The sequence below is a fragment of the Nerophis ophidion genome, linkage group LG06 (assembly GCF_033978795.1).
Source record: "Nerophis ophidion isolate RoL-2023_Sa linkage group LG06, RoL_Noph_v1.0, whole genome shotgun sequence".
NCBI classification, from domain to species: Eukaryota; Metazoa; Chordata; class Actinopteri; order Syngnathiformes; family Syngnathidae; genus Nerophis; species Nerophis ophidion.
The window spans coordinates 74,765,942-74,790,580 of record NC_084616.1 but is presented as its reverse complement, the minus strand read 5'-3'; the positions used below and the strand labels follow the sequence as shown (position 1 = coordinate 74,790,580).

At 43.2% G+C, this 24,639-nt stretch overlaps 1 protein-coding gene across 1 annotated transcript in view; it reads right to left on the bottom strand.

Annotated features, from left to right (window-relative positions):
* The window catches only part of LOC133555233 (helicase ARIP4-like), a 176,182-nt gene extending 156,795 nt beyond the window's left edge, over positions 1-19,387 (bottom strand). The window contains exon 1 of the mRNA XM_061904836.1: positions 19,278-19,387. Coding sequence (XP_061760820.1) covers positions 19,278-19,377 — 100 coding nt within the window. The 5' untranslated portion in view covers positions 19,378-19,387. The remainder of the gene's footprint in view (positions 1-19,277) is intronic.
* Between the last annotated feature and the right edge of the window lie 5,252 nt (positions 19,388-24,639).

Sequence of the window (24,639 nt, the reverse complement as noted above, 5' to 3'; positions counted from 1 at the left end):
TGTGGGCACCCCTGCTGTAGATTATAGTTGAGACATTTTTTTCAACATGGCTGATATAATTTCTTCCTCAATGTTACAGAAAGTATGAGAATGTATGAGCCGCTGCCTAACCTTCTTTACTTATATAATCATCTCCTAATTGTCAAATTATTTACATAATGTTTGAATAAAAATAGCAAAATAAATGCCCTGTCAGATATAAAAACATATTGTAATATATACAACATACAGATAGCTTTTAAAATGCCAAATATCGCCGTTGATAATCTGTGTGGGGGGCGTGGCCTGCGGACCTGCAGCGAAGCGCGGTGTGTCAGGACGGGCTTCGAGATCAGCGACAGGTGCGCAGATGGCCCAGCTGGGCACGCTTATCTAATCACCTGTCGCTCTGTTAAAGGCAACAGCCGGAAAGGAGAAGGGAGTTGGAGCACGAGCGAAAGCGAGAACTGGCAATAACATTGTTATTTCTTAAACAGGTGCGGTAGGAAACGGATGGATGGATTAAGATGCATGAGAATGCTTTATATTTTGAACTATATTATTAACATCGTGATTATCAGCGGAATTATTCATTACTTATCGTGTTAAGCAATGTCAGCTAAGATTTATCTGAGAGCCAGATGCGGTCATCAAAAGAGCCACATCTGGCTCTAGAGCCATAGGTTCCCTACCCCTACAATAGCAGATAAGAGATTTTAGATAAATAATAAATGGGTTGTACTTGTATAGCGCTTTTCTACCTTCAAGGTTTGACACTACTTCCACATTTACCCATTCACACACACATTCACACACTGATGGAGGGAGCTGCCATGCAAGGCGCTAACCAGCACCCATCAGGAGCAAGAGTGAAGTGTCTTGCCCAAGGACACAACGGACGTGACGAGGTTGGTACTAGGTGGGAATTGAACCAGGGACCCTCAGGTTGCTCACGGCCACTCTCCCACTGCGCCACGCCGTCAATATCATATTTTTAACACTCAATACAACTAAATGCATGCATTTTTTAAGTAAGACCAACATTTTTAGAGTATATCCCTTCCATCCATTTTCTACCGCTTATTCCCTTTCGGGGTCGCGGGGGGCGCTGGCGCCTATCTCAGCTACAATCGGGCGGAAGGCAGGGTACAACCTGGACAAGTCGCCACCTCATCGCAGGGCCAACACAGATAGACAGACAACATTCACACTCACATTCACACACTAGGGCCAATTTAGTGCTAATAAGTCTGTAATTATTTTTAATAACTGTTATTTCTTGAACAGGTGCGGTAGGAAATGGATGGATGGATTAAGATGCGAGAATGCTTTATATTTTGAACGTTATTTTTAACATCGTGATTATCAGCGGAATTATTCATTACTTATCGTGTTAAGCAATGTCAGCTAAGATTTATCTGAGAGCCAGATGCAGTCATCAAAAGAGCCACAGGTTGCCTACCCCTGCAATAGCAGATAAGAGATTTTCCAGAATGATCCTAGTAAATGTGTCTAAAAATATCTGAATCGCTCTCACCGGCCTCGCCTTTTTTTTTAATATATTTTTTTTACAGTCCTTCACTCTAAATTTCCTCATCCACGAATCCTTCATGCTCGTTTAAATTAATGGGGAAATTGTCGCTTTCTCTGTCCGAATTGCTCTTACTGCTGGTGGCTCACATTATAAACAATGTGAGGATGAAGAGTCACGCGCACATCGTCCGCTAATTCTGGTAAAGGCAAAGCTTTTTTATTAGCGACCAAAAGTTGCCAACTTTATCGTCGATGTTCTCTACTAAATCCTTTCAGCAAAAATATGGCAATATCACGAAATGATCAAGTATGACACATAGAATGGACCTGCTATCCCCGTTTGAATAAAAAATCTCATTTCAGTAGGCCTTTAAACGTTACCAATTGTAGCATGTGCTGCAGTGTGCAGCTTTCTGTAGTCATCAGTGTAATATATCCTATGATTAATACATTTTATTTCTTTAGGATATCCAAAGGACTAATAGAAGATGAAAACAGCGCTGTGGGAAGAAAATGTCCCCCCGGGGTGCGCTTAAGACACCTCTACAGTCAGCAAACAGGAGCAGGACAGAAGATGACAGTATGAAGGAGAAGATGGGTAATAAAAGACATGATTAAGGAGGGGGGGTGGAGACAGCTGCTTGCATAAGACGCCTTACATAAGGCTAATAATATCTTACTAGAAAATAAAGTTATGTAAGATGCATGTCTGGATGCACCAGTACTTTGTGGACGCTCACCCCGATGTCCTCGTTTTTAATGCATATCCACATGAGAACTTGCGTCCTCTGCGGTGGACGTTTGTTATTGCTATTTTTCCTTTGTTAAAAGTATACAAATATACGCCCTGTTAGTGTGTGTGTGTGTTAGGTCTGGGCGATACGGCCTTTTTTTAATATCGCGATATTTTTAGGCCATATCGCGATATACGATATATATTACGATATTTTTGAGGAGGCTACGCCGGATAGTCGAACCTTGGATTCAGGAGGAACAGTGTGGTTTTCGTTTCGTCCTGGTCGTGGAACTGTGGACCAGCTCTATACTCTCAGCGTCCTTCAATCAATCAATCAATGTTTATTTATATAGCCCCAAATCACAAATGTCTCAAAGGACTGTACAAATCATTACGACTACAACATCCTCGGAAGAACCCAAAAAAGGGCAAGGAAAACTCACACCCAGTGGGCAGGGAGAATTCACATCCAGTGGGACGCCAGTGACAATGCTGACTATGAGAAACCTTGGAGAGGACCTCAGATGTGGGCATCCCCCCCCCCTCTAGGGGACCGAAAGCAATGGATGTCGAGCGGGTCTAACATGATACTGTGAAAGTTCAATCTAAAGTGGCTCAAACACAGCCGCGAGAGTTCAGTTCAAGCGGATCCAAGACAGCAGCGAGAGTCCCGTCCACAGGAAACCATCTCAAGCGGAGGCGGATCAGCAGCGTAGAGATGTCCCCAACCGATACACACGCGCGAGCGGGCCATCCTTGAGGGTGCATGGGAGTTTGCCCAACCGGTCTACATGTGCTTTGTGGACTTGGAGAAGGCATTCGACCGTGTACCTAGAGAAGTCCTGTGGGGAGTGCTCAGAGAGTACGGGGTATCGGACTGTCTTATTGTGGTGGTCCGCTCCCTGTACGATCAGTGCCAGAGCTTGGTCCGCATTGCCGGCAGTAAGTCGGACACATTTCCAGTGAGGGTTGGACTCCGCCAAGGCTGTCCTTTGTCACCAATTCTGTTCATAACTTTTATGGACCGAATTTCTAGGCACAGTCAAGGCGTTGAGGGGTTCCGGTTTGGTGACCGCAGGATTAGGTCTCTGCTTTTTGCAGATGATGTGGTCCTGATGGCTTCATCTGACCGGGATCTTCAGCTCTCGCTGGATCGGTTCGCAGCCGAGTGTGAAGCGACCGGGATGAGAATCAGCACCTCCAAGTCCGAGTTCACGGGTTGGGGAGGAGACCCTGCCCCAAGTGGAGGAGTTCAAGTACCTAGGAGTCTTGTTCACGAGTGGGGGAAGAGTGGATCGTGAGATCGACAGGCGGATCGGTGCGGCGTCTTCAGTAATGCGGACGTTGTACCGATCCGTTGAGGTGAAGAAGGAGCTGAGCCGGAAGGCAAAGCTCTCAATTTACCGGTCGATTTACGTTCCCATCCTCACCTATGGCCATGAGCTTTGGGTCATGACCCAAAGGATAAGATCACGGGTACAAGCGGCCCAAATGAGTTTCCTCCGCCGTGTGGCGGGGCTCTCCCTTAGAGATAGGGTGAGAAGCTCTGCCATCCGGAAGGAACTCAAAGTAAAGCCGCTGCTCCTTCACATCGAGAGGAGCCAGATGAGGTGGTTCGGGCATCTGGTCAGGATGCCACCCGAACGCCTCCCTAGGGAGGTGTTTAAGGTACGTCCAACCGGTAGGAGGCCACGGGGAAGACCCAGAACACGTTGGGAAGACTATGTCTCCCGGCTGGCCTGGGAACGCCTCGGGATACCCCGGGAAGAACTAGACGAAGTGGCTGGGGAGAGGGAAGTCTGGGTTTCCCTGCTTAGGCTGTTGCCCCCGCGACCCGACCTCGGATAAGCGGAAGATGATGGATGGATGGATGGATGGATTACGATATTTTGCCATGGCCTTGAATGAACACTTGATGCATATCATCACAGCAGTATGATGATTCTATGTGTCTACATTAAAACATTCTTCTTCATACTGCATTAATATATGCTCCTTTTAAACTTTCATGCAGAAAAGGAAACCACAACTAAGTCAATTGACCAAAAGTCTATTTATTAAAGTTATTAAGCAGTGGCACAAACATTCATGTCATTTCCAAAACATAAAGTGCAAGATTGTCAGAGACATTTTAAGTCCTTTTTAAGTCATTTTAACCTACTCAGTGGCCTAGTGGTTTGAGTGTTTGACCTGAGATCGGTAGGTCGTCAGTTCAAACCCCAGCCGAGTCATACCAAAGACTATAAAAAAAATGGGACCCATTACCTCCCACTCAGCATTATGGGTTGGAATTGGGGGTTAAATCGCCATAAATGATTCCCGGGCGCGGCACCCCTGCCGCCCACTGCTCCCCTCACCTCCCAGGGGGTGATCAAGGGTGATGGGTCAAATGCAGGGAATAATTTCGCCACATTTAGTATGTGTGTGACAATCATTGGTACTTACTTAACTTAAGTGCATAATAGGAATAGTATTCGTTCTTCGCTATGTGGTAGGTTACGACGAACGTTATGAAATTCTCTTCATTCTCTAGCACAGGGGTAGGGAACCTATGGCTCTAGAGCCAGATGTGGCTCTTTCAATGACTGCATCCGGCTCTCAGATAAATCCGAGATGACATTGCTTAACATGGTAAGTAATGAATACTTCCGCTTGTAATCACAGTGTTAAAAGTAACGTTGAAAATATAAAACATTCTCGTGCATTTTAATCCATCCATCCGTTTTCTACCGCACCTGTTCAAGAAGTTGTGTTAATGGTAAAAAGTTATTTCTTTATTTTTGGTTAGTGTGGGGCTTGCCCTCCTGGGGGTTCTTCAGACCACCAAGCACCGACCTGAGAGCCTGTTTCAGGGTTACAATATTGTTTTATTTTTCAATAAGTCTCTCAGTTGCTTTCCAGCAATTGTCTTTTTCTCTTTCGTTCTCGCTCGCACTCTGGCTCTAGCCCCAACCCCGTCTCTCCTCCTGGCTGCTGCTTATAACATAGCGACAGGTGATTAGATAACAAGGCCCAGGTGAGCCAACTACGCTCCTGTCGCTGATTTCGAGGCCGATCCTGGCACGCCCCGCTTCGCTGCAGGCCCGCAGGCCACACCCCCTTCACAGTTAGCTTCAGAATAACAATGTTATTACAGAGAATAACAGACTTATTATACTCTATAAATGTTGGTTTTACTTAAAAATGTACATGATTAGTTGTGTTCAGTGTAAAATAAAATATTATATGGCTCTTACGGAAATACTTTTTAAAATATTTGGCTTCTTGGCTCTCTCAGGCAAAAAGGTTCCCGACCCCTGCTCTAGCAGATGACTTTTCAAATGATGCTACATATTAGCAGTAATGCTACTTTTTATAGCAACGCTTTTGCCCCACACTTGACAAATTACGGTTGTCTATTCGACATATTCCAGCTTGAAGCCGAACCACCGCCAGATTATGGACCCCCTGCTGTTTTTATTGGGATTTAAGTCTTCCTTCATTTGTTACCAGATCCGCACCTTCTTTCTCTCGTATTCACACTCGTACGTTGGCAGCTAACGTAGCCCAGTCTGCTACCTATCTGTTGGGCGAGGGCGGACACGTATGTGACGTATGACGTGACAGTAGGTGACGTATGTAAGAATGTGTGCCTGCTTGTCTGTGAGAATGAGAGACAGGAAAGAGTAAGAAGAGCCTGTAGTGTAATGCCCGAAGCTAAAAGCAACTGCGTGAGAACGTATACTCGAATATCACGATATAGTCATTTTTTTATATCGCACAGAGACAAACCCGTGATATATCGTATATATCGCACAGCCCTAGTGTGTGTGTGTGTGTGTGTGTGTGTGTGTGTGTGTGTGTGTGTGAGTGCAAGCACACAAGCTACCTGAATTCAAAACGGGTTGACACAATGGTCTTTGTGAAAGTAACAAGTGTTGTAATAGGGCTGGGCGATGTATTGATATAATCGATATATTGCGCGTTTGTCTCTGTGCGATATAGAAAATGACTATATCGTGATATTCGGGTATACGTTCTCACGCAGTTGCTTTTAGCTTCGGGCATTACACTTCAGGCTCTTCTTCACTCTTCCCTGTCTCTCCTTCTCACAGACAGAAAGCACTCCTTCTTACATACGTCGCATTCGCATATGCTCTCGCGGAGCAGAGAGGTAGCAGCATGTTTAACGGTAGCTGTGACGCTAGCGGAGCCGTGCGAGTGGTAATACGAGAGAAAGAAGGTGCGAATCTGGTAACAAACGAAGGAAGAATTAATTCCCAAGAAAAACAGTCCATCGTCTGGCGGTGGTTTGGCTTCTAGTGGGAATATGTCGAACAGACAACCGTAATGTGTCAAGTGTGGGGCAAAAGCGTTGCTACAAAAAGTAGCATTACTGCTGACATGTAGCATAATTTGAAAAGTCAGCGGCTAGAGAATGAAGAGTGCTTACTCCGCATTTCAACATCTCCATTCGGTGCCACACGCCGATTCTGAATGGAATCGTGTGTTGTTGTCAGATTCACATCCCCAATATGACCTCAATGTAAGAACAAAGTGCAAAATATATATCTTTTAAATATTTCATTATACCTTACTGAAGATGTTTGCTTGCATGTGTGACTCTTTACATGAAGACGTTAGTCTAAATGTGTCTAAAGCCGAGCTAAAAGTACCTGACCTAGAAAATAATAATAGACCTGTTGTGTCCGAGTTTAGACCACAAACAGCCCTTTTGATTCTACCTTGACCTTTGAACCTGGAAGACGTGCATCTATTTAGGATTAGCCTGCATTAAACACTTAGAGCAAGCACGCACCCCCCCCCCACACACGTGACCTGGATCAGTGAATATTGCTGACCTGCATTCATGTGTTCATCTATTTTTAAATACATGACACACGCCATCTAATCCACACAAAACCTCTCATGTGTTAGGTAGGACAAAATAAATGACGCCCGCCCTCCTCCCAACCGAGTTGTGAAATAGGATGACGGTAAAGTATTGCAGACCCTCCTCACGGCAGGTGGGGGAGGGGTCGGGACTCATTAAAGCGAGACGATCTGTGATTGGAAGCTCCTGGCTGCCTGCCAGCCAATCACTGACGGCGTTCAAGGTTCACTGGGGTTGCTTAGGGTTCATAGGCGGACATTGTGGGCAAGGGTCTTTTTGTCTTCTTGATCCCATATGTGTTTATTTACTATGGGGCCGGGGGCTGCCTACTGTTGCTTAAATCCCCCACACACACACACACACACACACACACACACACACACACACACACATATACATACACATATACATACATTTATATATACATACATACACGTTTTATATAAACACACACATATATATATATCCATCCATCCATCCATTTTCTACCGCTTATTCCCTTTCGGGGTCGCGGGGGGCGCTGGCGCCTATCTCAGCTACAATCGGGCGGAAGGCGGGGTACACCCTGGACAAGTCGCCACCTCATCGCAGGGCCAACACAGATAGACAGACAACACTCACACTCACATTCACACACTAGGGCCAATTTAGTGTTGCCAATCAACCTATCCCCAGGTGCATGTCTTTGGAGGTGGGAGGAAGCCGGAGTACCCGGAGGGAACCCACGCATTCACGGGGAGAACATGCAAACTCCACACAGAAAGATCCCGAGCCTGGATTTGAACCCAGGACTGCAGGACCTTCGTATTGTGAGGCAGACGCACTAACCCCTCTGCCACCGTGAAGCCCCATATATATATATATATATATATATATATATATATATATACACACACACACACACACACACACACACACACATATATATATATGTATATATATATATATATATATATATATATATACACACACACACACACTAGAGATTCGTGGATAGGCAATTATATCATCCGCAACCACATCACTAATGTCGTCATCCACCCGTCATCCACCCGCCCTTCACCCAAACCAACATTTAATCAAAACCGCAACAGCCCGCCACCCGCCCGTTGTTATATATCAGGGGTCGGCAACCTTTACCACTCAAAGAGCTATTTTGACCCGTTTCACAGAGTAAAGAAGACAATGGGAGCCGCAACCATTCTCGCGAATATTTGCTGGTGCTCATCCAGATAACGAGAATAAGGGTGTGCTATGAAGCCATTGCCTTTGACGCCTTCTACAACATGTACAACATGTTTGCCAGTCCAACAACATGTGTACAGCCTTCCGCAGATACACGTACAAGATTGAAAGGCATACTGGGTGACACGGAGTACACTGATGGTTGTAATATAAACAATTTTAACACTCTTACTAATATGCGCCACACTGTGAAGCAACACCAAACAAGAATGACAAACACATTTCGGGAGAACATCTTCACAGTAACACAACATAAACGCAACACAACAGATACCCAGAATCCTTTGTATCCATGACTATTCCTGACTATACTTTACACCCCCGCGCCACCAACCCTGCCCACCCTATATATATATATATATATATATATATATATATATATACACATACACACAGGCTTCACGGTGGGAGAGGGGTTAGTGCGTCTGCCTCACAATACAAAGGTCCTGCAGTCCTGGGTTCAATCCCAGGCTCGGGATCTTTCTGTGCGGAGTTTGCATGTTCTCCCCGTGAATGCGTGGGTTCCCTCCGGGTACTCCGGCTTCCTCCCACTTCCAAAGACATGCACCTGGGGATAGGTTGATTGGCAACACTAAATGGTCCCTAGTGTGTGAATGTGAGTGTGAATGTTGTCTGTCTATCTGTGTTGGCCCTGCGATGAGGTGGCGACTTGTCCAGGGTGTACCCCGCCTTCCGCCCGATTGTAGCTGAGATAGGCGCCAGCGCCCCCCGCGACACCAAAGGGGAATAAGCGGTAGAAATGGATGGATGGATATATATATATATATATATACATATACATACAGTACATACACAAATACACACATACAAATATAACTATATATACACACATATATACATACACGCACACATATATATATATATATATATATACACATATACATACATACACAAATACACAGACACACACACACACATATATATATATATATATACACACGTATATATATACACATACAGTATATATAACACACACACATACATAAACATTAATACACACACACATATATATGCATATATATATATACATATATATATATATATTTACATAATTGATTTTTATTTAGTTAAGTGAAATGTCTTTAAAAAATTGCCTGTTTTAAGTAGCAGTAGGCAGCCCGCCAAACACATATGGGATAAACCAAAAAAAAAAGACATTTATTTTGTGTTATTGGGAATATAATATTGCATTGATAATTAATATCCTTAGTTGCTAGGACAGGGCGTTCCCCATTATGGGACAAACTAGTACTCTGCAGACCCAAATAACATACGTCTGAAAAAGACAGGTGGTCTTATATTTTAATATTTATTGGTGTGAACCAACAAGGACCAAGTAAGCTTTTCCCCCGTGACTCACACACACACACACACACACACACACACACACACACACACACACACACACACACACACACACACACACACACACACAACACACACACACACACACACACACACACACGTGAACTGGAGACATGCACACGGAGACATGCTGGAATAGAAAGTGTGTCAAAGGTTGTTGGCAAACAACAGAGGAGGAGTTACGATGCTAATTTTAAGGTATGTGGGATCAATAGGCCTGCAAAGATTAATCCATAAAAAAAAAAACATTGATCTATATGGTGTTGCTTTGATTTATCATTTAATGAGTGCAACTAATAATGAATGATAAAATACAGACCAAAGTAAAATATGCATACAGTTGCCGCACGGTCACCGCAAAAGAGCATACATGAGAGCGGGGGCGTGGAGGTGCTGTTTTTTTTTTCCTTTTAATGCACACCACCATGATGCTGGGAGGGACAAGCGGTAGAAAATGGATGGATGTTAAAAGTGCAATTTCAATGTAGATCATGTGCACTTATTATAAAAATAGAGAATCAAGATTAGGGCCAACAGAAATATATTTGCTTATTTCAACTATTTCCCCTATAATAAGCATCGAGGCTATAAAATGTGTCTAATCCGATACCCGGATTCATGGAGAAAAAGTAATGGATAGATTTGTTCAATTATTAAAATAATCGATAGCTGCAGTCCATGTGGTCTATGTCAGGCACTCATCAAACTGCTGTTGAGCAGCTGAGCTAAGCTCTTGGAAAAAAAGGAGTCATCCTATTTTCAGGCTGATACAGTGGAACCTTAATTTACTAACTTAATTGGTTCTTGAACATGGTTTGTAAATCAAAAAGTCCGGATAGTGAAGCATAGTTCCCCATAAGAATCCATGTAAATATGAATATTTGCTTGTAGTCTCGACAAAAGTCTGTATTTTAGTCAAATAATACACACCTTGAAGACACTAATTAAAGGATATAGATATACATATATACATATAAACACACACACGTACAGTCGAGGTCAAAAGTTTACATACACCTGTAAAGAACATAATGTCATGGCTGTCTTGAGTTTCCAATCATTTCTACAACTCGTATTTTTTTGTGATAGAGTGATTTGAGCACTTACTTATTCCATCCATCCATCATCTTCCGCTTATCCGAGGTCGGGTCACGGGGGCAGCAGCCTAAGCAGGGAAGCCCAGACTTCCCTCTCTCCAGCCACTTCGTCTAGCTCTTCCCGGGGGATCCCGAGGCGTTCCCAGGCCAGCCGGGAGACATAGTCTTCCCAATGTGTCCTGGGTCTTCCCCATGGCCTCCTACCGGTTGGACGTGCCCTAAACACCTCCCTAGGGAGGCGTTCGGGTGGCATCCTGACCAGATGCCCGAACAACCTCATCTGGCTCCTCTCGATGTGGAGAAGCAGCGGCTTTACTTTGAGTTCCTCCCGGATGACAGAGCTTCTCACCCTATCTCTAAGGGAGAGACCCGCCACACGGCGGACGAAACTCATTTCGGCCGCTTGTACCCGTGATCTTATCCTTTGGGTCATGACCCAAAGCTCATGACCACAGGTGAGGATGGGAACGTAGATCGACTGGTAAATTGAGAGCTTTGCCTTCCGGCTCAGCTCCTTCTTCACCACAACGGATCGATACAACGTTCGCATTACTGAAGACGCCGCACCGATCCGCCTGTCGATCTCAAGATCCACTCTTCCCCCACTCGTGAACAAGACTCCTAGGTACTTGAACTCCTCCACTTGGGGCAGGGTCTCCTCCCAAACCCGGAGATGGCACTCCACATACTTATTGGTCACAAAAAACATTCATGAGGTTTGGTTCCTTGAAGAATTTATTATGGGTCTACTGAAAATGTGAGCAAATCTACTGGGTCAAAAGTATACATACAGCAATGTTACTATTTGGCAAGTTTCACTGCGCTTTTGGTAGCCATCCACAAGCTTCTGGTTGAATTTTTGACCACTCCTCTTGACAAAAATGGTGCAGTTCAGGTAAATTTGTTGGTTTTCTGACATGGACTTGTTTCTTCAGCATTGTCCACACGTTTAAGTCAGGACTATGGGAAGGCCATTCTAAAACCTTAATTCCGGCCTGATTTTGTCATTCCTTTACCACTTTTGACGTGTGTTTGGGGTCATTGCCCAAGACCCAACCTCCGGGCTGAGGATTTTAAATTGTCCTGAAGAAATTGGAGGTAATCCTCTGCAAAGTCTGCATTTCAAATTGTTTTTGAAAACTGTTGATATCATGTCCTCCGGACCGGAAGAGGAAAAGAACCATCTGGATTGTTATAGGCACAAAGTTGAAAAGCCAGCATCTGTGATGGTATGGGGGTGTGTTAGTGGCCCAAGGCATGGGTAACTTACATATCTGTGAAGGCACCGTTAACGCGGAATGGCACATACAGGTTTTGGAGAAACACATGTTGCCATCCAAGCAACATTTATCTTGGACGGCCCTGCTTATTTCAGAGAAATCACTCCACGCAAGCGGCATGGCGGAAAACAAACATCCCTCAGACGGCACTGTATCAAAAACCGACATCAATCTCTAAAAGATATCACCAAACGGGCTCAGGAACACTTCAGAAAACCACTGTCACTAAATACAGTTCGCCGCTACATCTGTAAGTGCAAATTAAAGCTCTACTATGCCAACCGAAAGCCATTTATCAACAACATCCAGAAACGCCGCCGGCTTCTCTGGGCCCGAGAACATCTAAGATAGACTGATTAAGTTAAGTTAAGTTAAAGTACCAATGATTGTCACACACACACTAGGTGTGGTGAAATTTGTCCTCTGCATTTGACGCATCCCCTTGATCAACCCCTGGGAAATGAGGTTGAGCAGTGGGCAGCAGCGGTGCCGCGCTCGGGAATTGTTTATGGTGATTTAACCCCCAATTTCAACCCTTGATGCTGAGTGCCACGCAGGGAGGCAATGGGTCCCATTTTTTATAGTCTTTGGTATGACTCGGCCGGGGTTTGAACCCCCAACCTACCGATCTCAGGGCGGACACTCTAACCCATGGGTGTCAAACTCTGGCCCGCGGGCCAAATTTGGCCCGCCGTGTATTCTAATTTGGCCCTTGAGGCAATATCAAATTAACATTAGAGCTGGCCCGCCGGTATTATACAGCGGCGGCGTCGCTGTAACACCGCATTCACCGCTAATACTCATACTTGCTAACCCCGCCCCGATTTTCCAAGGAGACTCCCAAATTTCAGTGCCCCTCACGAAAATCACAGGGGGCAACCATTCTCCCAAATTTCTCCTGATTCCCACCTGGACAACAATATTGGGGGCGTGCCTTAAAGACACTGCCTCAAGTGTCCTCTAAAACCTTTCGTCACGTCCGCTTTTCCTACGTAGAAACAGCGTGCCGGCCTAGTCACATGATGTATGTGGCTGTTACACACACACACACACACGCTAATGCAATGCATACTTGGTCAACAGCCATACAGGTCACACTGAGGGTGGCCATATAAACAACTTTAAGACTGTTACAAATACACGCCACACTGTGAACCAACACTAAACGAGAATGACTAGCAAATTTCGGGAGAACATCCACACTGTAACACAACATAAACACAACAGAACAAATACACAGAACCCCTTGCAGCACTACCTCTTCCTGGACGCTACAATATAAACATTTATTATTAGCCTGTGGGAAAAGTTAATTTTGATATTTACCTGAGAAGGCTGCAAATAGAAAAGAGGCATTCAATTTCTATTTAAATTTGATTTGATGTGTCATTGCTATTTTTAAATTATTATTATTATTTGAAACTCAATTTTGCATGTCACTATAAAGTTATATAAGTCTCGCTTGTTCAATATTCAATGCAAAACTTGTTCGGGTCCCTATTAAAAGGTTCATTTGTTCAACCTTGGCCCGCGGCTTTGTTAAGTTTAAAATTTTGGCCCACTCTGTATTTGAGTTTGACACCCCTGCTCTAACCACTCAGCCACTGAGTAGGTTGATGCAAAGTGGAAAAGTGTTCGGTGGTCCGACGAGTCCACATTTCAAATAGTTTTTGGAAATATTCGACATTGTGTCATCCGGACCAAAGGGGAAGCGAACCATCCAAACTGTTATCAACACAAAGTTGAAAAGCCAGCATTTGTGATGGTGTGGGGGTGCATTAGTGCCCAAGGCATGGGTAATTCACACATCTGTGAAGGTACCATTAATGCGGAAAGGCTTTGGCGAAACACATGTTGCTATCCAAGCAACGTTATCATGGACGCCCCTGCTTATTTCAGCAAGACAATGCCAAGACATGTGTTACAACAGCGTGGCTTCATAGCGAGGGTGCTGGAACTAGACTTTCTGCAAAAAAAAATATTCCGTTTTTCAGTTCAAATATTAAATATTGTGTCTTTGCAGTCCATTCAATTGAATATAAGTTGAAAAGCATTTGCAAATCATTGTATTCTGTGTTTATTTACCATTTACACAAGGTGTCAACTTCACTGGCTTCGGGTTTTGTAGATAGGTATGATTGTTCAGGCCCTCCCACTGTGTTTGGACGACATAAAAAGGCCAGCCTTAACATTAGAAAACTCCACCCCAGCACTCGACGCAGCCTCCTCGACATTCCCTCAAACTGTGCGTCCGGTGAGAGTCACACACACCTGAGCTTCCATCACACACCTGCTGTGTCAGCATGCAATGAACAACCTTAGACAGGACGAAGATGTCCATCTTTTCTTTGTTGTAACTAACACTGATCTGTCTTTGTGGGATCCGACTTTCATCCCATCTTATTCCGTCACACGCCTGTGCCGCTTTTAGCGCTCACTTCCCGTACTCAGCCGCCTGCTGAGCTTTCTAACAGGAACATACTGATGGAGTGATTGGTGACGACGGGAGGGATGTCAAAGAAAGGCAAGCCACAGAGCTCGGTGCGGTTCCCTTGTAGTCACGGGTTGGCTTTGCACTGCCAGGATGAATCCTGATCTGGTTTTACCAGAAAGTCAACAATCATCATGATCACATCTGTTTAAAGGCCTACTGAAATGAGATTTTCTTATTTAAACGGGGACAGCAGGTCCATTCTATGTGTCATACTTGATCATTTCGCGATATCGCCATATTTTTGCGGAAAGGATTTAGTAGAGGACATCGACGATAAAGTTCGCAACATTTGGTCGCTAATAAAAAAGCCTTGCCTGTACTTGAAGTAGCAGCCGATGTGCGCGTGACGTCACGGAATGTAGGGCTCCTCACATCCGAACATTGTTTATAATCATAGCCTCCGGCAGCAAGAGCTATTTGGACCAAGAAAGCGACGATTTTCCCATTAATTTGAGCGAGGATGAAAGATTTGTGGATGAGGAAAGTAAGAGTGAAGAACTAAAAAAAAAAGAAAAAGAAAAAGCAACGCAGTGGGAGTGTTCCGTCTTGTTTGTTGAATTTATTTATGGTATATATAAAACCAGTGTTAAGTTCACTTGGGAATTCATTAGTGAGGTGCACTTCCTCCTTTAGACAGCGGGAGGCAGCATTGCCTAGTTTACAGTAATGTCCAAGTTAACAGGAGACAACAAGTAGTTCCTTTGAGTCTACTTTAAGCTAGTTCGGTGACGATTGCAAACGTGTTCATCTGCTCGAATCTCATGCCAAACAAAGTATCATCGGTATGTATCATTGAGTAGTACTTTAATATTTGATTGAGTTGCATTAATTGTTGGATGTGATGTAATTTGGGACGTTTTATGGCCAAAAGTCAGTCATGCTAATTTTCGCAATTTATACAGTGAAGTGAATGTTAGCATAGTAAGCTAGTTTGCTGTAGAGCACTTAGATTACATCTTTTGTGGCATTTATTTATCTATTTAAGTTCAATACACAGCATAATTCATGTTTCATTGTAGCATGTTTGTGTGTGTAAGTGGCTGTGTGTGCATGTCTGTAATGTAAGCATACTTTCGGCTTGTATGCTTTCAGTTTTACCCTTTTTACGGTCAATAAACCTGTGGACTAGCAGACGTTTTTCAGAGTGTTTGATCAAGAAAAGGTTCTAGGGTAAGGCCAAGATATTTTCACATATCGAGGGGCGGCACAGGGAGCGTTTCAGATGTAATTCAACACATTTACTAGGATAATTCTGGAAAATCCCTTATCTGCTTATTGTGTTTATAGTATTTTAGTGAGATTATAAAGTCATACCTCAAAGTCGGGTGGCTGCGGTGAATGCCAGTGTCTCTAAGAGAAACAGAGTAGCCAAGATCACAGCTGCCTTTTTGACAGCTACAGGGTCCCATAATCCACTGAAGTCTCCGGTAAGAGCCGACTTAATATCACTATTTTCCCATCCAAAAACTTGCTGGTTGACGTAGAGAAACATGTTCGCTTGACCACTCTGTGTTAAAGCTTCGCAACAAACAAAGAAACACAGGCTGTGTTTCGGTTGCTAAAGGCAGCTGGAATCCACCGCCTTCCACCAACAGCATTCTTCTTTGATGTCTCCATTATTAATTGAACAAATTGCAAAAGATTCAGCAACACAGATGTCCAGAATACTGTGTAATTATGCGATGAAAAGAGACGACTTTTAGCCGTAAGTGGTGCTGGGCTAATATGTCCGCTACAACCCGAGAAGTCACAAACACGCGTCGTCCGTGACGTTTTCAACAAGAAACTCCGCGGGAAATTTTAAATTGCAATTTAGTAAACTAAAAAGGCCGTATTGGCATGTGTTGCAATGTTAATATTTCATCATTGATATATAAACTATCAGACTGCGTGGTCGCTAGTAGTGGCTTTCAGTAGGCCTTTAACATGCTTCAAATTTGACACACACATCAGGACTGGCAAAAATTGCGATCTAATCAAAAAACCCAACCCCAAAACTCAAACTTGCGCTCTAGCGCCCCCTAGGAAGAAAACACAGACAAAACTGTCTCTAACTTCAAGTAGGAATGCCCTAGAAACATGAAACAAAAACCACTACGTAGGTCTCAGTTAGACCTATATTTCATCAACTAACACCCACCGGCCACACAGACTGCGTGGTTGGTAGTAGTGGGTTTCAGTAGGCCTTTAATGCATCGACCATTTCAACTGGAAGAGATAATTATAATAACCCAGAAATGACTGAATTATTTCTTTGATATTGCTATTCAGTCGTCTTGTTTGTAAAATAATAAAATCATTCATTGATTTTAAATACTTCAGAGCAAAAAATATCATGATGAGTTATGGCATCACCAATACTGTCCCTAAACTTGGTATGGTATTGATATTCAAATGTATTGTATCGTCCACCACTTTTAAATAGGTTTACCACTTCCACTCCTTGTGGTAAATAATAGCAAAACATTGAACAACATTCAGATATTTACATGTAACTTACATCCATCCATCCATCCATTTTCTACCACTTGTCTCTTTCGGTGTCGCGGGGCACGCTGGAGCCTATCTCAGCTGCATTCGGGCGGAAGGCGGGGTACATCCTGGACAAGTCGCCACCTCATCACAGGGCCAACACAGATAGACAGACAACATTCACACACTAGGGACCATTTAGTGTTGCCAATCAACCTATCCCCAGGTGATTGTCTTTGGAGGTGGGAGGAGCCTATCCCCAGGTGCATGTCTTTGGAGGTGGGAGGAGCCTATCCCCAGGTGCATGTCTTTGGAGGTGGGAGGAAGACTTGTCCAGGGTGTACACCGCCTTACGCCCGAAAGCAACTGAGATAGGCTCCAGCACCCCCCTGCCACCCAAAAACGGACAAGTGGTAGAAAACGGATGGATTAAATATTTACATAATATGTGTGAATGTGAGTGTGAATGTTGTCTGTCTATCTGTGTTGGCCCTGCGATGAGGTGGCCACTTGTCCAGGGTGTACCCCGCCTTCCGCCCGATTGTAGCTGAGATAGGCGCCAGTGCCCCCCGCGACCCCAAAAGGGAATAAGCGGTAGAAAATGGATGGATGGATGTACAGTATATGATACATACTGATATATTATATTATAAGTTTATATCATATATACCTGCGATGGGCCCTGCGATGATGTGGCGACTTGTCCAGGGTGTACCATACCTCCCGCCCAAACGCAGCTGAGATAGGCTACATCACCCCCCGCGACCACAAAAGGGACAAGCGGTAGAAAATGGATGCATGGATGAATGTGTGTAATATTTACATAATATATGTAAAGTATATGGTATATATTAATATATAATATTACATGTTTATATCATATATACCTCCGATGAGGGGGCGACTTGTCCAGGGTGTACCCCGCCTTCCGCCCGAATGCAGCTGAAATAGGCTACAGCACCCACCCGTGACCCCAAATGGGAATAAGCGGTAGAAAATGGATGGGATGGAAGGATGTACAGTATATGATATATTATATTTATATCATATATAACTGCGATGGGCCCTGCGATGAGGTGGCGACTTGTCCAGGGTGTACCATACCTCCCGCCCAAACGCAGCTGAGATAGGCTACATCACCCCCCGCGACCACAAAAGGGACAAGCGGTAAAAAATCGATGCATGGATGAATGTGTGTAATATTTACATAATATATGTAAAGTACATGGTATATATTAATATATAATATTACATGTTTATATCATATATACCTCCGATGAGGTGGCGACTTGTCCAGGGTGTACCCCGCCTGCCGCCCGAATGCAGCTGAGATAGGCTACAGCACCCCCAAAAGGGAAAAGGGACAAGCGGTAAGAAATGGACGGGATGGATGGATATACAGTATATGATATATTATATTTATATCATATATAACTGCGATGGGCCATGTGATGAGGTGGCCACTTGTCCAGGATGTACCCCGCCTTCCGCCCGAATGCAGCTGAGATACGCTCCTGCAAACCCCCGCAACAACCAAAAGGGACAAGCGGTGGAAAATGGATGGATGGATCTCATAGACAGTACAATATTGCAGTATATGTGATCAAATTATTTTAAAAAAAACGACAGACTTCTTTTTACTGGTGGAGGGGGGGAAAAAAGTTTGATTCAAATTAAACTTGAGACTTGATTTAAAACTATTTATGGCAATACGCTGGGGACAACTTGGGCATCTAAATGCGGTTATGTTGAGCGTTAGGTAACAAGTGACACACGCCAAGGAGGCGACACAAAAAAGTAGTTTTTTTGTTTTTTCAATGTACGGCCCTTAGTGGAAAAAGTTTGGACACCCCTGATGTAAATAAACTCCGGTGAGTTCAATGACTGCCAGAATTAATAGGACAAAACGGCACCCGCCAAATACTCTCATCAGAAACGCATGTTTAATATAAATAGTGGGATTATCCTCCTTTTTGGCACATCCACTGCCCAAAAAAAAAAAGAAAGAAAGGTAAAAGCCAGACCGCGTGTTCGCCAGTTTGGTGACACAACACAACCCGGCAGCCAGGCGGGCGGCACCATGGCGGTCGCTGCCGTCCGCGGACCTCCGTACAAACACACCGACACGGAAACACAAAACACGCCGAACACAAGCCAACCCGTGCGGGGAAACGTCTCTCACCTGCCGTGCCGTCCGCGTCGCGCCGCGGTGCTGCTGCGAACAAAAGAAAACAAAAAGGCGTGCAAGTGGAAGGAGGTTGAAGGTGGGGTGACGGCGGCATGAAGCACACCCCTCGGCCCAACTTCCGGAAGTGCACCGAGCAGGCGAGCTGACTTTTACTGATGACTTTTACTCTTCTTTTTATGGTATTATGAATTTGCACTAAACTAATTTGCTTGCCATTTCGTTAAACAATGCACAGTGACGATATACAGCAGTGGTCCCCAACCTTTTTGTATCCAAGGACCCGTCAACGCTTAATAATTTGTCCCGCGGCCCGGGGGTGTCCTTTTTTTTTCTTTTTTATTCTTTGTCATGAAAAGGGGAGTTTTTTGTGGTTCGTGCACTATTTGTAAGTGTATATTGTGTTTTTTATGTTGATTTAATACAAAAAAAAAAACAATAAATTTTTTTTTTTTTTGGGCACCACTGATATACAGGACTGTCTCAGAAAATTAGAATATTGTGATAAATTCCTTTATTTTCTGTAATGCAACTAAAAACATGAAAATGTCATACATTCTGAATTCATTACACATCAACTGAAATATTGCTAGCCTTCTATTATTTTTAATATTGCTGATTATGGCATACAGCTTAAGAAAACTCAAAAATCCTATCTCAAAAAATTAGACTAAGTAAAAAAAAAGGATTTATAACAGCAAAACAAAATCAAACATTTGAAAATGTCAATTAATGCACTCAGTACTTGGTTGGGAATCATTTCGCATGGATTACTGCATCAATCCAGCGTGGCATGGAGGCAATTCGGCCTGTGGCATTGCTGAGGTGTTATGGATGCACAGGATGCTTCAATAGCGGCCTTTAGCTCATTTGCATCATTGGGTCTGGTGTCTTTCAGCATCTTCTTCACAATGACCCACAAATTCTCTATAGGGTTCAGGTCAGGGGAGTTGGCAGGCCAATCGCAGACAGTAATGCCACAGTCAATACACCAGTTACTGCTGGTTTTGGCACTTTGGGCAGGTGCCAGATCATGCTGGAAAATGAAATCATCATCTCCATAGTGCTTTACAACAGATGGAAACATGTACACAGCTGTATTGACTCTGCACACATTTAGTTGTGAAGTGAATTATATTTATATAGCGCTTTTCTCTAGTGACTCAAAGCGCTTTACATAGTGAAACCCAATATCTAAGTTACATTTAAACCAGTGTGGGTGGCACTGGCAGCAGGTGGGTAAAGTGTCCTGCCCAAGGACACAACGGCAGTAACTAGGATGGCAGAAGCGGGGATTGAACCTGCAACCCTCAAGTTGCTGGCAAGGTTGCTCTACCAACCGAGCTACACCGCCCAAGTTGTATTCAGTGTTAAAAAATATTATATGGCTCTCACGGAAATACATAGTAAAATATTTGGCTTTCGTGGCTCTCTCAGCCAAAAAGGTTCCTGACCCCTGCTCTAGGAGGACAATCCCACTATTTATATTAAACATGCTTTTCTGATGAGAGTATTTGGCCGGTGTCGTTTTGTCCTATTAATTTTGGCAGTCATTGAACTCACCGGAGTTTGTTTACATCAGGGGGTGTCCAAACTTCTTCCACCAAAAAGTAGAATATTTCTTGTGAAGTAATCGGAACTTTGGTTGGGTCAATAATTCTTAATAACATTGATTTTGATTCAATATTATGTTTTGAGAAATGACGGTTTGAAAGAAAAAAAAAAACTGCCTTGTTTAATACAGAGACACACCGCAGGCTTACACCTTGCCGATTGTATTGTACCATATGTCCCGGCAAGAAATCTGCCTTCAAAAGACTCCGGCTTATTAGTGATTCCTAGAGCCCAAAAAAAGTCTGCGGGCTACAGAGCGTTTTCCGTTCGGGCTCCAGTACTCTGGAATGCCCTCCCGGTAACAGTTCGAGATGCTACCTCAGTAGAAGCATTTAAGTCTCACCTTAAAACTCATCTGTATACTCTAGCCTTTAAATAGACCTCCTTTTTAGACCAGTTGATCTGCCGCTTCTTTTCTTCCTCCTATTTCCCCCCTCCCCTTGTGGAGGGGGTCCGGTCCGATGACCATGGATGAAGTACTGGCTGTCCAGAGTCGAGACCCAGGATGGACCGCTCGTCGGGACCCAGGATGGACCGCTCGCCTGTGTATCGGTTGGGGACATCTCTACGCTGCTGATCCGCCTCCGCTTGAGATGGTTTCCTGTGGACGGGACTCTCGCTGCTGTCTTGGATCCGCTTGAACTGAACTCTCGCGGCTGTGTTGGAGCCACTATGGATTGAACTTTCACAGTATCATGTTAGACCCGCTCGACATCCATTGCTTTCGGTCCCCTAGAGGGGGGGGGGGGGGGGTGGTTGCCCACATCTGAGGTCCTCTCCAAGGTTTCTCATAGTCAGCATTGTCACTGGCGTCCCACTGGATGTGAATTCTCCCTGCCCACTGGGTGTAAGTTTTCCTTGCCCTTTTGTGGGTTCTTCCGAGGATGTTGTAGTCGTAATAATTTATGCAGTCCTTTGAGACATTTGTGATTAGGGGCTATATAAATAAACATTGATTGATTGATTACACGCAAACATGCATCTACAGAAAAGAATATACGCTACAAACACATACCCCGACCCCAATCTAACGCCCTCGACTCAAATCCCATATGGGTGATGGAAGGATGGGCAGCGCCTGAGAGCTGCAGCCTGCCACCATGGCCCCCCACTCCCTCCCCTCTGTTGCCAGATATCTCAATATGTACGTTTTAATATGTATATGTGCTTTGCTATGGAGGTTTTTTTCCCACTCCAGACTGGGCTCCCTTATGAGCCCAGTCTAGATTGTATTTTTTTACTCATCCTTCCCCAGCGTTTACCTTTTCCTCATCATTTACGGGGTGCCTTGTGGCGACCAATCAGCGTTCCTGTTCTGTAACCCTGTACACTGTTTGTCTAATCTTGAACGGGTTTGAGCTGAAAGCAAAGTTTCGTTGTACTTGTGCAATGACAATAAAGACCTACTATAGTAAATAGTAATTTAATTTACAGTACAACCGTCCAAAAGCAGACATGACCATGTTTTAAATTTTGGACTATAAGGTAATTTGTGGATTTGTCTTTGCTGAAGTCATAAATACAAGTTAAGACGGTGTTTTGTTAAGTGCTATGGTGCCATTTTTTTGAACGAGTTCGCTCACCCCAGTTTTCTAGCTGTCCATAGCGTATCTACTCCTATGGATTCTTCAATATTTACTCCATGCAAAGTTTCTAAGAGTATAACTCAAACTGTTAACACTGACTAAATCGTCCCATGTGCGAAGTCTGCAGGAGTGTTTTCATGCATATATTTGTACGTGCTATCGTAAAAAGCAATAGCTGACATGCTAACACGTTTACGAGTGTCCGTGTTATTATTATTAACTTAAAAAGGCACTCTTTTTGTATTCAGTTTCACAATTCCCGCAGAAGACTCATCAAAGCGTCTCTGTGGGGTTATTGAGTCTGTTTAACTGATTTGAGGGCTGTCTTCCACAGCGAGGACTTCTGTTTTGTTTGATCCGCCGTTTTACTGCCACGTTACTGAAAACTTTTTAGGTATGTAAATAATCATTTACAGAATACTTATGTGTAAATAACACATTTTTCAAAGTATATATCTGCGGATTATAGCTCGATCTGGCTTATATATGGACACATATTTTTCCCAAAATGAGCTTTTGGCAGTGAGGCTGCTCTGCAGAGTACACAATTTATCACAAGTAAATAGAGATCAGCACTAATGTCAGAACAATGAATGAAAACGGAATTAAAATGGCATAATTTACAGTATGAAATAACTGCAAATTATTTAGCAAACAATGACCAATTTCATAAATCCTGGTTATTTATGTGCAGTCTTACTCCAAAACTTTTAAGCTGTATCTCCTTCCACTAGCATGCATTCACTCACTGCCCCCTAGCGGCCAAACGGCTGCAGTTATTTGCATTACATTGAATTGTGCATTTTAAATAAATAAGCAGGTGAGTTCAAGGGTGCTTGGAGTTAATATTTTTTTAACACAAATTTTAAATGAGGCTCTCGTTGAGGTCTTACTAATAAATACCTGGCTAAATATGATGTTTATTTACATATTCACATGCAATATAGGACACTCTATGCTTCAATATGAAGCAACATATATTTATTAATACCATTATTATTAATAGTAGTACATTGACATATCCCTTTATCTTTTACAACATACGTCTTTTGATGACAAAATAAAAAAAATAAAGATGTCCCATATTCTATTATATAGGTACACAATCAAAACAATTTATATTATTATTTATTCTGTATTATTTCTCATTTCCTGAAAAAATCCCCAACATCAAATGATGCAAAATATAATTTTTCAAACATATCAATAACTGTATGATGTTTTCCGTTAATGCATTTACTTTATTAAAACAATTTTTGCCAGCATTTTTTTTTTTATTCCTGTAATAAATACCTGGTAAAATAAAATAAAATAACACATTAACATAAAGGGCACCTATGATGATTTTTATCTTTTCTGACTTATAAATGTTGTTACAATGTCAGATATTCGTGTTAAACAATAACCAAAGTGTCAAAATAATAAGGTTTCATGCGCTTTCCCGTGAGCTTGAATGTAGTTTTGAAAGCCTTTGAATATTGTGTTTTTGTAGTATTTTTAAACTGTGTGCAATTTGTTACATCACACATAATTATGTAAGAATTTGAGTACTTGCTCTACAATTCATGCAATTCTGGAGTGAGAGTGGACACGTGTGTGTGTGTGTGTGTGCGTGTGTGTGTGTGCGTACGTGCGTGTTGTGCGCCCACACACACACTTGAGTTGAATTTTACTGACGAAAATGTTACAAAACACAAAAAATATACACTATATTGCCCCCAAGTATTTGGCCACTTGACTTGACTCACATATGAACTTTTTCTTTTTTTTTTTTGCAACTTAACGCCAAAAAAACGGAAATGCTGATTATCGGTCCTGCTAGACACCGACCTCTATTTAATAATACAACTTTAACATTTGACAACCAAATAATAAAACAAGGTGACTCGGTAAAGAATCTGGGTATTATTTTCGACCCAACTCTCTCCTTTGAGTCACACATTAAAAGCGTTACTAAAACGGCCGTCTTTCATCTCTGTAATATCGCTAAAATTCGCTCCATTTTGTCCACTAAAGACGCCGAGACCATTTTCCGTGCGTTTGTTACGTCTCGCCTTGACTACTGTAACGTATTATTTTCGGGTCTCCCCATGTCTAGCATTAAAAGATTACAGTTGGTACAAAATGCGGCTGCTAGACTTTTGACAAGAACAAGAAAG